At 34.9% G+C, this 16,323-nt stretch overlaps 1 protein-coding gene across 1 annotated transcript in view; it reads left to right on the top strand.

Moving 5' to 3' along the window:
* Nucleotides 1–15,241, top strand: part of LOC149563862 (Major facilitator superfamily protein) — a 47,380-nt gene extending 32,139 nt beyond the window's left edge. Inside the window, exons 3-4 of the mRNA XM_089826994.1 lie at nt 12,774–12,949; nt 14,277–15,241. Coding sequence (XP_089683120.1) covers nt 12,774–12,949; nt 14,277–14,890 — 790 coding nt within the window. The 3' untranslated portion in view covers nt 14,891–15,241. The remainder of the gene's footprint in view (nt 1–12,773; nt 12,950–14,276) is intronic.
* The last annotated feature ends 1,082 nt before the right edge of the window (nt 15,242–16,323 follow it).

The raw sequence follows: 16,323 nt of genomic DNA on the forward strand, positions 1-16,323 counted from the left end.
TTGAGGACATATTCTGGGGAAACACATTAATCTGCAAGAGTTAAAGAATGGATGTGGTTTGTAATAGCACTTATGAAAAGCAATTAGAGCGCAATACAAACAGAATAGAATGGCAATTCTTATTCATATTGCATATATATTACTGATCCTTGGTAACATAAAGAATATGACCTGTAACTTCAGGTTGCATATTATTTTAAGTTCCAATTAGGATTCTATGAGTATAGATGCAAAACTTGGAGTGAATGTATGACACGACCTTAAAAACCAAACCCCTCTCAGGTCATATTTTGCATATTGATGCAATGACAAGTGTGGAAGAATCTGAAAAAATGTCGGGAAGATGAAACAATTTACTTTCCATTATTACAAATATCTGGCAGCGCTCGAGTCTTAGTTGATTGCATTGATTGGAAAATACCAAAATGGGGTCTATTGGTTGTTTGGTATTGTTCTTGTGAAGGCAACATATTTTTGTATGTAATTTAGATGGGCCATTTGGTTTTTATCAAAATCCCTTGTTGCAAAGTAGAGTTTAACATTTTCATTTAACATTTTCATTATACGTGCATACACACATATCTGTATAGATGTATGGAAATATACATTAATACATGCATACATGCTCATATCTATACGCATGTGTATGTATTTATCTTTAATATATCAACCAATTAATTGTACACACATATTTGTATATATGTATGTATGTATACATTAATACATACATAGAAGCAGATTGCCAGTTTGATCATCAAAAGTCATAGCAGGAGATCGGATTTGGAAAGGACTATGGAGATAGTTTAAAGGCTTTTGACATGTGGTCCCACAGGCTGTTGGTCTCCTGAACATCATTAAAATCTTTCATTCATTCATTCATGCTTATGTCTATATGCATGTGTATGTATATATGTTTAATACATCAATCATTAAATTGCCAAAGATAATTTGTAAATTAAGCTGGAACACTTTACCTATTGTTTTCAATTTTCAATAACATTAATAAACTGTGGTTCTTTATCTTTACTTGATTTATATTCTAGGGTTTTAAGGATATTCTATGAAAGAAATAAATTCAAGATAACAAATTAAATAAGTACATAGTATTAAATTCTTGGATGTTCACACACACAACTTCAAACATGCCAGCAACCTCTAGAGAAGGCTGGCTTTCTATCTAATCTAATAATCAAACTAATGCTCATAGAGAAAAGGGGATAGGATGCAGAAGGTTGGAAAGAGAAAGAGTGAAGAGATAAAAAAAAAATGGGGTGATGTGCCAATATTGAGTGATCAAATAACTCTCTGCTCATCACTTGATATATTGAGCATTAAAAGCATAAGGATTGTGGTTGGAGCTGGCTTAACCCATTTCCACTACATGCCCATGAATAGGAAAACATTGATGGATGTGGTTAAGGTGGGTTCAACTAACTCCATTCAAGGGCCAAGCAAACTAAATTACGTATGTGAAATTAAAATAGGGGACAGGAGATGAAGAAAATGGCAAAAAATAACCTCTCCATTCATTAAGAGATGGTGTTTACAAATGAAGAAAACTGTATACTTATAAATTACCTAAAATAGAAAAATTAATTTTAGCTATTCATCAAAATGGTAATTCAAAGTACCAAAATAATGAGTAGGCTAAACCTAAAAAGTAGACATCCCTTCTAGATAAATTGTTTCACCCCCTTCATATGGGAGGGCGAGAAGTTTTACATGAAATATTAAAGAAAGCCTCAACAAAATGATAATCAAATAGCATGCTAGATTTCTATTTAAATTTTAATTTATTGAAAAGTTGACTACATTTCTAATGAACTCATAGGAAGCTTGCTTTTAAGTACTGAATCCAAAGGACTAGTGTGATAATCTATTAAACGCAAATCAAAAGGGCCAATATTATCCATTGGCCTATTCCTCCTAGGTTTTTAAAAAGTTTTCCACAACACTAAAGTGGGGGGCTCGGGTTTGGTGGCCATCAACATGCTCCTTTCATGGTACAAATTGAGTTAGGGACAAAGCACCTTTTGCAAAGCACAAGTCTACTCTAGAATTGTGTTGTTCTATGAAACTTGAATATTTCAAAGCTCTTGGTTGGTGATGCAAAGAGAGCAAGCTTGGCTCCAAAAATGCTTAAGAGTATTGTTTGTAGAGGAAACCACTAGTGGTCTTGAATGTTACTCAGAAATCTCTTCCAACAAAGAGAAAAAACCTGCAATGAGAACTATAGGCATTGATAACCATGATTTAACCAACATTGGCATCGACGAAAACCCTAAGAAAACATCCTCAGTGTTGGATCTTAGAGAGATCAACAGTTTGTGGGGCTCAAGCTGAAAGGCTTTTTGGAAAACGATGTTGATCCTCTATCGCCAAAGTCAACTTTCAAAAGTCACTAGTCTGTGTTGTTTGATCTGCAATGAGATCAATAGTCTGCACTAATTCACGTGTTCATGGGCCAATGTCTCCAAAAGGTTGCAAAAAACAACCACTGTAATGTCCCCTCTACTAGCTTGAGGAATGACTACTGGAACCTACAAAAAATTGTTTGTACATGATAAAAAAATTACAAAAAAGACATTAAATCAAGATTCTATAATGTGTTATGAAAGATAATTAACTATTCATCTAAAGCCACCCCTAATCCTCCTAATCCTTAGGAGGAACTCTTTTCAGATTTACCTAATCCTCTAGTGAAAATAATTCATGATTAGGCAATTGTCATATGGAGTATGCCTCCTTAAGGCCTCTGAGATCTCTATTAATGAGTATGCTTATTAAGAGTAACTACTTGGTAGAGATCCTACCTCTAACCGAGTCTCTCATCTCTAACATATGCATATGATTAACCACTATAATATATATATATATATATTGTTCGTAAGAGATTCTCTATGAATCTCTCTGGGATTCCCTCTTGGAAATCCCAATATTCATTATTGAATGCCCTCTAATCTGAGTTCTAAAGGAACTCGACATCTGTAAATAGATGTCATCTTACCGACATTAACTTGGTCTCTTTAATCATCATAAGCCTCAAAATAATAAATGGTATTCTCCTGAATAATTTCCATTCTCTTACTTTAGCCATTTATTTAATTCTGAGATTGAATGTACATACCTTTCTCTGTAATATTCCTTTGTATGAATACTATATCTCTTAGTTTGTTTATTATTTATTATCTCTGGACGATAGTCCTTCTCACCGGTATTTAATTATTATTTTTGCTGAGATGAGTGACTCCCTTATCGTTGTCTTCGCACTACATATATCTCTGTTCACTGAGGCAAATTTGTTGGAATATTTAATGCTCTTGGCCGTTTGCCCTTGGAGCCAAACGCCCACCTACCACCTCTGACGGATTGTAGAACAGACAGAAAAAATTAATACGGGTAGGTGAGTTTGAAAATGAGAGGGAAAACTTTTTTGGTCAGAAGACAAAAGGGAATGTTCTGTATTCATTCGACTAGAGAGACAAAAAAAACAGATTAGAAGTTGCAGAGAAAAGCAGTGGAAGAAGATCAGCAGATCCAGTCGTCAGAGTGCAAAGAAAGAAGTTTGTTTATTTCGTGCCTGCAGTTGCACGTCTTCTCTCTAATCATTCTGTAAGTTTATTGTTCATTGGATTCGACCTGTGAAGCAGTGATTGCTCCAGGCGTTTTTGTATGCAGCCATTAGAGCTGCAAGTTTAAAGTTTGAAGTATTGAAGTCGTTTGAAGTTTTTAGGGTAAATTTAGGGTTTTTTGGTTGAAGCCGAATGCTCCCAGATTTTGTATTGTTTTAAATCAAAGTTAAATACTAAGCAAGCAGGCATACTCGAATCTATTGTTCTTCCTCTCTACATTGCATTTGAGAAGATCTTTGTTGAATATTTTTAGTTTTGAGTCTTTGGTTTTAATCGTGAAAAGTTTCACGTGATATCCCTGGTCGCTCGGCTTGGTCCCTATTTCTCCACAGTGCAAGCCGAGCTCACTCGGCACCTTCCCTTGCCGAGCTCTCCTCTTTGTGCCGAGTTCACTCGGCACCTGTTGCCTGTCACTCGGCACCTTCATGTGCCGAGCAAGTTCCGAGTAATTTCTGGCACTCGGCACCTTCCTGTGCCGAGCACTTTTCTTAAGTGCCGAGCAACCTGCCACTCGGCACCATCAAGTGCCGAGTAAAACTGGCACTCGGCACCTTCATGTGTCGAGCAACTTTTAAGTGCCGGATAATTTTTTTTTTTTAGGTTTACGGTTAAGTTGTGAGTTGATTTTAATCTATATTTCTCATAAAATTGACTTCCCTTGTCTTACCGAATGTGTATGCTTCTTTGCTCTTGTTGCTACTTGTGACTCGCTGGTTATTCTTATCTTAATTAATGTTTGTCTGTTCTTGGCAGTGGTTGATGCGAAACTCCCTTATTACTGTCCTTCTCTATATTGGAGGCTGATGTGGCTGTCTATTTGTCACTGGAGTACATCGACGTTGTCATCTTTGGTTCTAACTTTTTGTATATTGTGAGATTTGTAACTCCTGCAATTATCATATTTGATTGGTCGTTTCTGCTTTCTAACAGAGGTAGGGGGTATTTGTTTGTTCGGTTCTCCCTCTTAGCCGTTCGTTTGCCTTCTATGTTGTGCTCTGTTACTTGTCCATGATGGCAGATATGTGTTTTATTTGGTCTTTTCTCTCGTTGATTTTTTTGTTCGCTACTGAGAATATGGTGGGCCCATCATCAATTTCACTTTTAGATGTGGAAAACTCAGCACGGTTCAAGGAAAAAATCAATGGTTCATATAATCGTTTTGATGCTCATTGGGACGAGGCTTTAAAAGGTTGTAAAATTCCACTAAAGGAATCTTGGGAACAATCTTTGCAAAATAGCTCATGGAGGACTGACTTCAAAAGGGAACATGCAAACTTGTAAAATTTTAGCTTAACCAGTAAATAATCTAACTAGAATGTTAGAACAAATTATGCAGTTGTAGAAAGAAAATATTCAAACACAAGGTGAAAAATGGAACCTCTCATTAATTACAATGAAAGAATTACAATAATATAAGCTTCCTCAAAGCGTAAAGCAGAGGAAGAATGAGAATAAAACTGAAGAAATCAGAAGTATTCCTTAATTAGCTATACTAAGAAAAATAAGCTTTATCCAAAAAAACATTGATAAAAAACAAAAAACCACCCACCCCCCGCGCACCCACTAAGTCTAACTTAGGAGACAAAGCCTAAGAAAAGGAAAGAGGAAAGAGGGAAAACCTAGTAGGAACAAACCCCCCCCTCAAAATATGCACTAAGTCTATATGGCAGTAAATATGTTGCAGTATCCTTCATCTGAGAAGGTCTTGCAGAAAGTGAAATAGAAGAGACAATGAATCCCTCCACAAAATGTAGTAAATGGTAGATGCTTGAAACTGGATGTAGAAGATGCTCCATGATCGTTGAACAACATTCCTTCCTTTAGGAAGAAATGAAACCAAATATCTATGAATGCAATCTCTCCATTCTTGAAAGGAATATCTAGGAAGAAAACACAAGATACATGTCTTTGTAATCTGCTCAATTCTGTCCATGCTGAAAGTTGTCATAATGAAATTAGACATTGCTGAATATGAAAAACTAAAATGTGATGAAGACCAATATAGATTATAGTCCAAAGACTCAGATATCTTCTTAGAAGGCAAATAGATCTCCTCAGAATATTGTGTCTAAGTATCCACGCTCATATCAAACTGCAAGGAATGATAATATAGAAAGTGAAAAAGAGGATAAGAAGGATCCCCCACAACAACTAAAGAAGAATCACCCTCTTCAAAAAGAATATGTATGCTGTCAATAGTGTCATCTAGATCTGAAATAAGGGATTCTATAAACAAAAAGGATATGTCAGGTAGAAATTGATCCCATTCAATTGAATCCAAAAGACATAAATGATCCTATTGCAAAGAATAATCATAAGCTTTCAATGAAGTGACTTCAAACTCTGAAGCAGCAGCAGTAAATGAGGTATCAACAAATTTATCATCCAAAGATGATGTGTTCACACAAGCTGGGGCACTAGAAATCTTGGTATCATCCATACAAACTTGATCTTCCAAGAAAAATCACTTTCAAATAAAGAACAAGTATCTTCATACAATTGTTAGATGATTGTCCAAGCAATGAAAGGGCACTCAGTGTGCCCTATATGATGTATGATATGCTCAGAAATAGTAAGACATATTAGTCCACGAACCATGTCATTACTATTCAACCATGCATTTTTCTGCTCAAAGTTGCTTGGCTCAAGAGCATGTCCAAGGAGATAGGGTAGTAGATCCTGTTCAAGTCAATGATTCTTTATCCCTTCTTTCCAAGATAAATAGTTCTTTGAGGACAGCTTGACAATAGAATGATGAAAATAATTACCAGAAGACATGATTAAGTCCCTATAAATGTAAATGAAACTTTATTTCAGCTTGTGAATACCCAAAATCCAGTAAGAGAAACCCTTGAAGACAAAGAAGGTTTCATTCCTTTTGAGCTCTAATCTTCCATACCTGCAGAAGAAATTTTATTCTTCTTTCTAGCATTCTAAGCTCTGATACCATGTAAAATTTTAGCTTAGCCAACAAATAATTTAGCTAGAATGATAGAACCAGATATGCAGCTGTAGAAGGAAAAAAATTCAAACAGAAGATGAAAAATAGAACTTCTCATTGATTACAATGAAAGAATTGCAATAATATAGGCTTCCTCAAAGCATAAAGAAGAGAAAAAATGGGAATAAATCTAAAAAAATCAGAAATATTCCTTAGTTTATACACTAAGAAAAGAAGCTTTATCCGAAAAAACATGGATAACAAACAAAAAACATGCTAAGTTTTATTTTCTATCAAAACTGAATAATAGTAGGGAAGCTTATGTTGGAAATGTGTTGGTGTTGTGTCATTGATGTCAACCTTATTTAAAGAGATTGTTGGAAACATGTATTTGTAATGTCCCCATTTAGGATAACTTGAAATCAAGGGACAATTACCTTAACTCTCCTCTCACTCTACCAAATGCTTACTCTTTAGCCAAGTAAGTGAAGTCATATGGCTTATCAAATACTATTTAATCTTAAAGGGGATGTTGATATGCGTGATGTGAATGATATGTTGATCAATTTATATTGCTTTCAGCAGTGCTTTGCTATAGTTGATGGGTAAATTTGATTATGACAATACATAGACATCAATAGGAGCTATATGTTGCTGCTTCAGATCAATACTGAATTATTGCAAATTCAAGTTATGTCACTGTTTCAGATATATTTTTCTCACTCAAATCTATTATAAATATCTTTGTTAACTTCCTTTATCTTTAACTCACTGCTCTCTGATATATAACGAACTTGGAAGGTTACTACTCTCCATGATACTAAAAGTCTCTTTCAACTAAATCGTGGCTCCGTTCTCTAATGTTAACCATAGTCCCTTTAAGTTCTCCTATTGGAATCACTGAATTTGTAGATATGTATATCTTGGCAACAATGTTCAGTCCATTCTGTTAATATTGGCTAGTAGATGTTGTTCATTCGTCAATAACCAGCCACTGTTCTATTCTTTCGTTTTCTGTTTTAGATTTGATTGAATGGTTCCTACTCTTATTTTCGTTTCACAACATCATATCCAAATAGACTAATGGGCTCTTTTGATCATGTTTCCTCTTTTCTTCCTAGGACCATGTAATGAAGCTCATAGACTAATGGGCTCTTTTGATCATGTTTCCTCTTTTCTTCCTAGCGCCCATGATGATAATAATATTATTCATCAAGATCTCAATCCTATCATGGAGCATAACTGTTCTCACTCTTCCCATCATAAAGATGAAGCCTTAAGAGTTCCTCCTTCCCAAGTTGATAAGCTCTCTTGCGAGTGTAATAAATTGGAAAATTGGCTTGTCCAAGGTGTTGCCGCTATTAAGAAGCTTATTACTCATAATGATAATAACATCTCTATCTTGTGTGGTATATCTCACCTAATGTAATGAAGCTCATAAAAGAGGAGATCATAAAAGGAAACTCTAATGAGATCTAACCACACAAATATAGCTAAATCTAAGTCCAAAGTTTAAAAAAGAGATGCATTGGGTTTACCAAAAAGGTAAACATCCAATACAAGTAAACAATCTAACTCCAATAAGAAAGGGGGAAAGTTGGGCTCACCGAAATGTTTAGGTGAAATGATACAAAATAAGGAAGATCTTCAAGTGAGAAAGATCCAATTCTGAAAAAAATCTAAAGGATGTTAGGTTCACCAAAATGTTTAGTGGTGAAAGTGGGGGGCAGGGGGGTGCTAATGAACTTAACAATTGTAATGTTCCAAACTTTTGAGTGGTGATTGATTGACCTCAGCTGATAGAGATGTACAGAGTAACTGCATGTATAGCAAAATTGTGGGTTGTACAGTATTGGATGCAAGAGGAAGCCATACGTTTTAGTGATGAACGTGTAGGGTGGAGGGAATGAATGCCATACGATGGTTTGGGGGCTAGAGTAGTCGTACAGTATGAAGACTTAGAGTGGCTGTATGGTGTGGATTGTTATGGGGCAGTACGATGACCTCAACTTCCAGGCTGTACGGTGGAGCAACTTGTACGGTGGGTGGAGGAGTATGTACGGTGGAACAACTTGTATGGTGGGGGGAAAGAGGAGGATGTACGACGAATGCTAGATGGCCGTACAATAGGCCGTACGTTGGGGTTGATGGAAGACAAAGATAATGTACAGAAGTGTGGGTGGAGGGTAAAGGCCGTACGGCCAAGGAAGAACCAATTGCAGACAAGGACAAGAAGTGGTGCGGATGGATATCTGAGCCCTACAATGAGAACACTCTTTTTCATTCACAAACACAGAGATTTTGATGGAATCCAGACAACAAATAATATAGATTCGAATACACATAATTCCTTCAAGAAATATATATATGTCGAAAAGATGGTGCTCTGATTTGCTAGATCCAAACGAAGTAATACATGCTACAGAATAGGGTGAGGGTTGATTCCAACCGAAACTGAGATGACCAAATAGGGAAAATCTTTCACTTCCGAAATGGCGAACAACAAAGAATCGCAACAGGAATTTGCAGCACAAAAAAAAATCCAAATTGCATACCTAACGACTACCTATAAGCCGTGCTTAAATACCTGTCAGGGAAAACTTTCCGAGGGTGTATAAAGATAGCCGACAGCAACACAAACTACGGAAACAAAATAAAAATGGGTTCGAGATACATTAAATCAATCGGCCCGTTACAATAGTTTGATAAATGATTTATTTTATAATGGGAACATGACAACAATATAAACTATATGAGATGAATTCATTAACTAACCACTTCTGCACTAACATTCAATACAAGAGAAAGAGGGGCTTCCAAACATAACTCTCAACATAACTCAAGTTTGATTAGCAAAACCCAAAGGGATAAAGGGATGCTATTGCTAAACCCAGATTACATCAAGGAAGTACGCAAGCAAATTCTCTTTCATGCAATGTAAAGTTTGATTAAAGATGTGTAAATGTAAAAGTGCAATTGAGCTAATTGATTTAATGAGAAGTGTAAGATAGGTCTAGGTGTTAAATGTAAGCAATTGACCACATTAAGATATGAAAATAGGTCGAGACTAAAACGTAAAATGAATGATGTACTCACCTTGAAATATGTAGAGGATGTAGAAGTTGTCAAACCAACCTCATGAAGCTAAGATCACATGCATGCAAAGATAACCTATTACCAGGAATTATGGAATGACAAAACAAGGGTTTGGGCTCTAAAAATATTAAAGATTATATTGTTAGATGAATAAAATGAAAGATACAATGATCAATCCTTATAAAGGAAATTGAGAGTTCTAAAATAAGAAATCCTAAAAAGCAATCATTTTATAATCAATATAATTATTAGTTCCTGCCGTAGGCAGTAAACTATAGCATTCAATGCACTTCAACTTTTTAATTTGTTTGTCCAATTAGAACAATTTATTATTCAAATACTTTTTGACCCATAAAGTTTTCATATTTATTGCATTAAAACTAATTCAACACTATATTTATTGACACTTTGATTGGTTGTTTCAGTAGGGAGTGCAACTTTTGCATATGTTTGTCCAATCAGAACAGTTTATTATTCAATTACTTTTTGCAACTATAGAGTTTTAATATATATTATATCTGAAATAATTCATAAATTCGTCCAATTTGGTTTTTTAACAATCTAAAAGAAATTATTGTTCTTAAAATAAATCTATCCTCAATATTTGGTAAAGTTAATGAAAAATTCTAAAAACATTTAAAAAAAAAAAATTCTCAAACATTTATTTTAATCGTTAAACAACACTTACATTTATTTTTTATTTTTATTGAACTCGACAAAAATCAAAACTACTATCACAACACAAATCAGAAATCAAAACTACTAAACTACTATCGGTAGGAACTAGACGCATTGCGTCCTTGTTAAATGTCAATGCATAAAGTGCTAGCTTAAGAGAGAACTAAGGCAATTTAACGATCAAGTCAAGACGACTTAATAATTAAGTTATTACTTTATTCTAACTGAAGAATGTGCCTTTTTTGCTTCAAAAATTGCGGATCTCAACATGTGACAGAATTTCCAATTGTGGGTGGATTCAAGATCATAACATAAGACCTAGAAAATATTGCTTTTTCGTAGGGCCTTAGGAAGATGTCAACCCAGTGGTAATGTGTTTGATGCTTTACAATGAGGACACTATGTTCCCAGGACACAGTAGCAAAGTCGGTCCAACTTTTTTGGAAATGTTTTGATGAGTGTTTTCTAGATCTGTAGTTGTAATTCAGCTATCCTATTCCTGCACATAATAAATCTTGTTTTATGTTTCGGTGGATGAGGGCTTGTCTTAGTCAAGCCCTCTATTTAGGAATCAACCTTGAAGTTTAAATGTAAATATGTGAAGGAAAGCAAGATAAATGTAAGTATTCACCTTGCTTGTGGAAAACCTTGTCAATAAGGATTTGCAATGCTTGTATATTGAAGATGTTAAAATTGCAATGAAAGATTTTTGAAAATCTCCACAAATGCAATAGATCTACCAAAAGCACATCATGGAATCAAGGATGTAAATGTGCATCAATGAAGAAGATGATGAATGCCTCAATGTAGATCTCCTCTTTTGAAGGCCAACAAAATGCTAGATCTTGAAGAGAAAATGCTCACAAAGGATCCTTGAATCTTTGAATGCCTTCAATGCTTTATGAAAATCTACTTGCTTGAACTCTTGGGAATGTCTTGTGATTGATAACTTGCTAGTGGATGTCTTTCATGTCTAATGATGTCAAAATGAGGTTCCTAGGCTTCCTTTTATACTAGCTTTTAGGTGTGAAAACAAAGCAAGTCGATGAGGTCACCTGATTTTACAATTTACAACCCCAAGACAAAACTGGACCTAGGATTTAAAATCCATGGGGAACAAGTTGGCCTATTCCAGGGTTGGCCCATAGGGAGCCAACCTCGAGGTCTTGGAAATTGCATTGGTGAAAGTGTAAGATACGAAGCTGAATAAGAGAAAGAGATGATTGAGCACGAATTGAACCATGGTCCATAAGGTCACTAAAGGACAGGTGCTAAAAGGTCTTAAATGATGGGTGCTTCCATTTTAAGAAGGTACCAGTGTATTCCTCAAGACCACACAGAAGTTCTTGAGCTTTTCTTCACTGTTTCCTTACAAATACATGTATGATTATATCAGCCACATAACAGCCACCAATCAACCTAAGTTTCACATCCTTCATGTCACTAGAGGTAGCCATTACTATATATAGGTCAACAATTATATAGTGTGGATGTCCAGATATTTCTTTAGTCAAGATTTACCGATCAAAAGGGATCCATTTCAGATCCTTTATAAATCTTTGTTAAGATTATTAGTATTGAAAGACAAGTGGTGTAGGCAGGGGTGGCAGGACAGGAGTTTGTAGCAGAGGAGATTATTAGTTCCAGGGATTTACAAAGGATTAATGCAAATATGGGTTGACCAAATGTATTGCTGTGTCAGGGAGTAAGTGAAAGAACTCCTTAACTTAGTCTTCTTCAGCTTCTAAAGATAACCTTTTACCATATGCCAATCTTTTCTGTTCTTAAGAACAGTCTTTTACATGCCAATCTTTTGTATTATTCTACTGCAATTCTTCTCATGGGAAAGCATGCGACTCTTGTATGTTTATACAGTGCAGCTTTGCCATTGTGCATGGCTTATACCTTGCCTTGTCTTGGCTTATACTTATCAAAAGGATGACTTTCCCAACAATCTGTCTATTTAGGTAGCCTGCAGCTGTCATATTTGCCAATTGAGTCACTTTCTTTCCCAAGTCCAATAAATTACTGTAAATTCTATCTTGGAATCACAACTTATATATTTTATATTGCAGAACTCTACATCATGAAACTTTTTCACTTAAAGATTTTCCATGGGTGTTTTGTTTTCTCTATCATAGACATGTAAATAAAATACTTAGATTACTAGAAAGTGGATATCAGAGTTCAACATAATGACAATTCATGCACTTGCAGCTTTCCTATACTACACTTTTAAGGGCTCAGGAGTGAGTGACGATGTTGAAGCTGGAGTTTAAGAAGTTCTGAGTTAATAGCAGAAACAAGAGAATTGGAAGCTCTTTACCATGAGCTATAATTGCAAATTTGTTTTATAACTATTGTGCCTATGTTTGAACAGCAACTGGAAGTATGTGCATAACAAGAGATTTTGAATTTTTTTTCAGGGATTTATATGATCAAAAGGATGGTGTTATTTCACCTAGCATTTGGAAAGAGTCTTGGATGGCTATGAGGACTGTAGTTAAAGTAAAAACTTTTCAGATCATAGTGTTGCAAGGAATTGTAGGTTCATTTCCATGGACGGCAATGGTATTTTTTACCATGTGGTTCGAACTGATAGGTAAGTTAAAGAAAAACAAGATTCTTATGTTTGTTTTATTTGGAATAATGAAAAAATCTTGCATGTTGTCTCCTTGTGTCTGAGCATTATACATTTCATTTGTCCATATTGTACTCCAACTTGAAGCTTGAAATTTAGAGTTATCTTAGTGAAGGTAATAATAGAGATAAGTGAGATAACTAATCCTTATTAGCTTAGTTAAGAATTCACTGTGCAAGATACAATCCACAATTTATGAACATTTCAACATGTTATGAGGTCCACAGAAAAAAGTAAGAAGGTAAAAAGAAGCCTTATATGATTTGGTTTTGGTTGATTCCTGAGAAGAAAAACCGTGGAATTTTTGTTTTCCCATTAAACAAAATTTCAATTTTTCTACTGCCTGCATTGTAACTGTCGCAGAAATATATTAATTGACGTATTATATTCAGTTGCAAAAACTGAAGGAAGAGATTATTTGAGCAGTCACTAGTCACGAAAATGAAAAATCTTTTAAAATATATTCTTGAAATACATAAAATGCAACTAGATTCAATAGTGAAAAAAAGGTAAGCATCTTTTATTCACTTGAATTGATTATCCAAACAAGTATTCCTATCAATCAGTGGTTAAGCAAGATATATTGTTCATGGAATTTCCATCCTCTTTTCAGCTAGCTGATTTCTGCCAGAAGTGAAAAGTTCCTATTTGCTGATTTTCCTACTTATGATCATAGTTACAATTACAGGAAAGCTTGGCCGGTTTGAGAAGTGGAAAGGTTTGCAAAAGTTCAGAACTTTTCTGTTTGGAAAAGTTTTTAAAACCATGTTACATGGCTGATAAACAATAGATACTTCAATATTGATCTGTCTGCAACACGGTGCTCTTTGTATAACCGAAAAGACTTTTAACATAGCAACTGGGTTCATAGTACCCCCAGTTCTTTCCACTGTTTATCGTAGATCTGTGATCATAGGGACTTACATGCTGAGGATTTGCAACATGTCAAATACTATGCAGGCTCTATGCACATTGCCTTGCAGATAGACCAAGGATGATAACATGCACGTGTTTTGTTCTAGGATCAATAGATTCTCTGTGTTAAAATTCTGATGTATTCCCTAGATAATGGAAGAATTTTTTCAGATAGAATTATAAATGCAAATTAATACCGGGTTTTTTCTTCTCCGTTGTTTGTACTATTATGATACACATATGGCTCTTGGTTTTTCTGATTCCTCAGATGCTCTTTCTACTGTCTTAAGACTGAAGGATTGTAAATAGAACTGTTTCTAGTGAGATTTTGGGAACTCAGATGTATATTTCTTGTTCCACCCTTGTTCTGTAGGTTTTAGCAACAAAGGTGCGGCAATACTGATGGGCATTTTTGCTGGAGGATGTGCATTTGGTTCACTCTTTGGGGGCTGGGTAGCGGATCGCGTGGCTCGTAGTTTTCCAAATTCAGGCCGTATCATGTGTGCACAATTCAGTGCCTTCATGGGTATACCTTTCTCCTGTATTCTACTTCTAGTCATACCCCCGGTGACTGAGAGCTGGTTCTTGTTTGGAGCTACACTTCTGTTTATGGGTCTAACAATTAGCTGGTGTCAAGTATGTGCTAATAGTCCACTTTTTGCAGAAGTAGTTCCTACGAAACATAGGACTATGATATATGCTTTTGATCGTGCCTTTGAGGGCTCTTTTTCAGCATTTGCTGCACCCATAGTTGGGATTGTAGCAGAAAATATTTATGGGTATAATAAAAAGTCTGTTATTGCAGAAACAGGCTCAACTAGACAAGCATATGCTTTATCTAGGGGATTGTTTTCAATGATGGTTATCCCATTTGGACTATGTTGTCTTTTTTATACTCCTCTGCATTCTGTATATAAGCACGATCGCGATGAAGTGCGTGCAATGCCCTTGGATGAAGAGTTGCATCTCATTGGGAGCTCAGATTAATCTTGAGTTATGTGAATGGAAGGATTTGACCATGCCGAGTTGGTCTTAGCCCATGCTGGGAGAAATCCTCATCCTGCGCCAATTAACACTGTTTTCATGAAAATAACTGTGATGATGGGTTGCGTATTGTTTCTATATTTCTAACTTTCAAATTGAATTGTATTCTTACTGCATCACAGCATGTCCACAGCTGACAGCAAGTCGATGGGAATACGTGATACAAGTGTAGACATTACAATGCATGCAAACAAACACAAGCTGCTACAAAAACAAGAATTCGCATCAGCAAAAATGTTTTTACATACAAATAAACATTTTTCATTAATTCATAACAGTTATATGATGCCTCCATATAGAGGTCTTATCTTCTTTCAACATACGAATCTGACTTTCAGATTTGACAATAATGATGACAATAAACTTGCACTTTACATGCATAACTATTAAAGGAAATAAATCTTTTAAAACATAGAAATTACGGTCAGAAAATTCACCAATTTTTTTTTTAACTATAGACTAATTTAAAATGTATTCCCAAGAAACTCCAACTGCATTAGCATCTTGTTTTTATATCTCTACTTGAACGCTGAATCGTTATTATCCAACAAGAAGTCTGTTTTTTGTTTACAAGATTAGGTCAATCACTTTTGTTTCTGCCAGTTTGAATATCAGCTGAACTCAGTCTCTGAAACAATGCTATAATGCATACAATGGAACTGGTAACCAAATTATAGTAACCTTGCATCAATGGCTAGGTTTAACTATAGTGCATCAAATAAATTGTTTTTAACATCCCACGTGCAATTTGACAGTGGAGTGAATCACCACTTTGCTACGAATAAAGTCCAGGACAGGCGGTCAACATTAGAAATTAAAGGATGCGCTAATTACTGCTTGAATCTGTTGTGAAAAGCATGTCTCGGCGTATATTGAAGGATGCGCTAATTATTGCTTGAATCTGTCGTGAAAAGCATGTCTCGGAGTATTAATGATTAAAATAAGACCTCTCTAATTTCTCCATGATATTGAGTTCCAGGTATATTGATGAGGCATTTAGGGTCTGTTCGTGGAATTGTAGAAATCTGGATTTCTACAAATTTCGATTTAGCTAAATCAAGGTTTTGCAAATTTCAATTTCTTTTTTTCAGATTTTACTTGAACTTATTGTACGTGTGGTTATTCAAATTAGAATTGAAATTTGATTTTTCAATTTTCATTTTTTAATTTTTAAAAATTAATTAAAAATTATTTAAAATTTTTTTTTAAAAATTCTTTATTTTTAAAAACTTATTGAATATTGATTTTATTTATTTATGTGTGAATAAGGCTATTTTTCCCAAATTACAAATACTGGTAAAAAATAATAAATTAATAATGATATTACTATAAATTTTGTCAAATCGTAAAATTTGTGTACATTAAGGTTAAAAATA

This window comes from Cupressus sempervirens, chromosome 4 (genome assembly GCF_028749045.1).
Source record: "Cupressus sempervirens isolate cs-2001-9-10 chromosome 4, ASM2874904v1, whole genome shotgun sequence".
NCBI classification, from domain to species: Eukaryota; Viridiplantae; Streptophyta; class Pinopsida; order Cupressales; family Cupressaceae; genus Cupressus; species Cupressus sempervirens.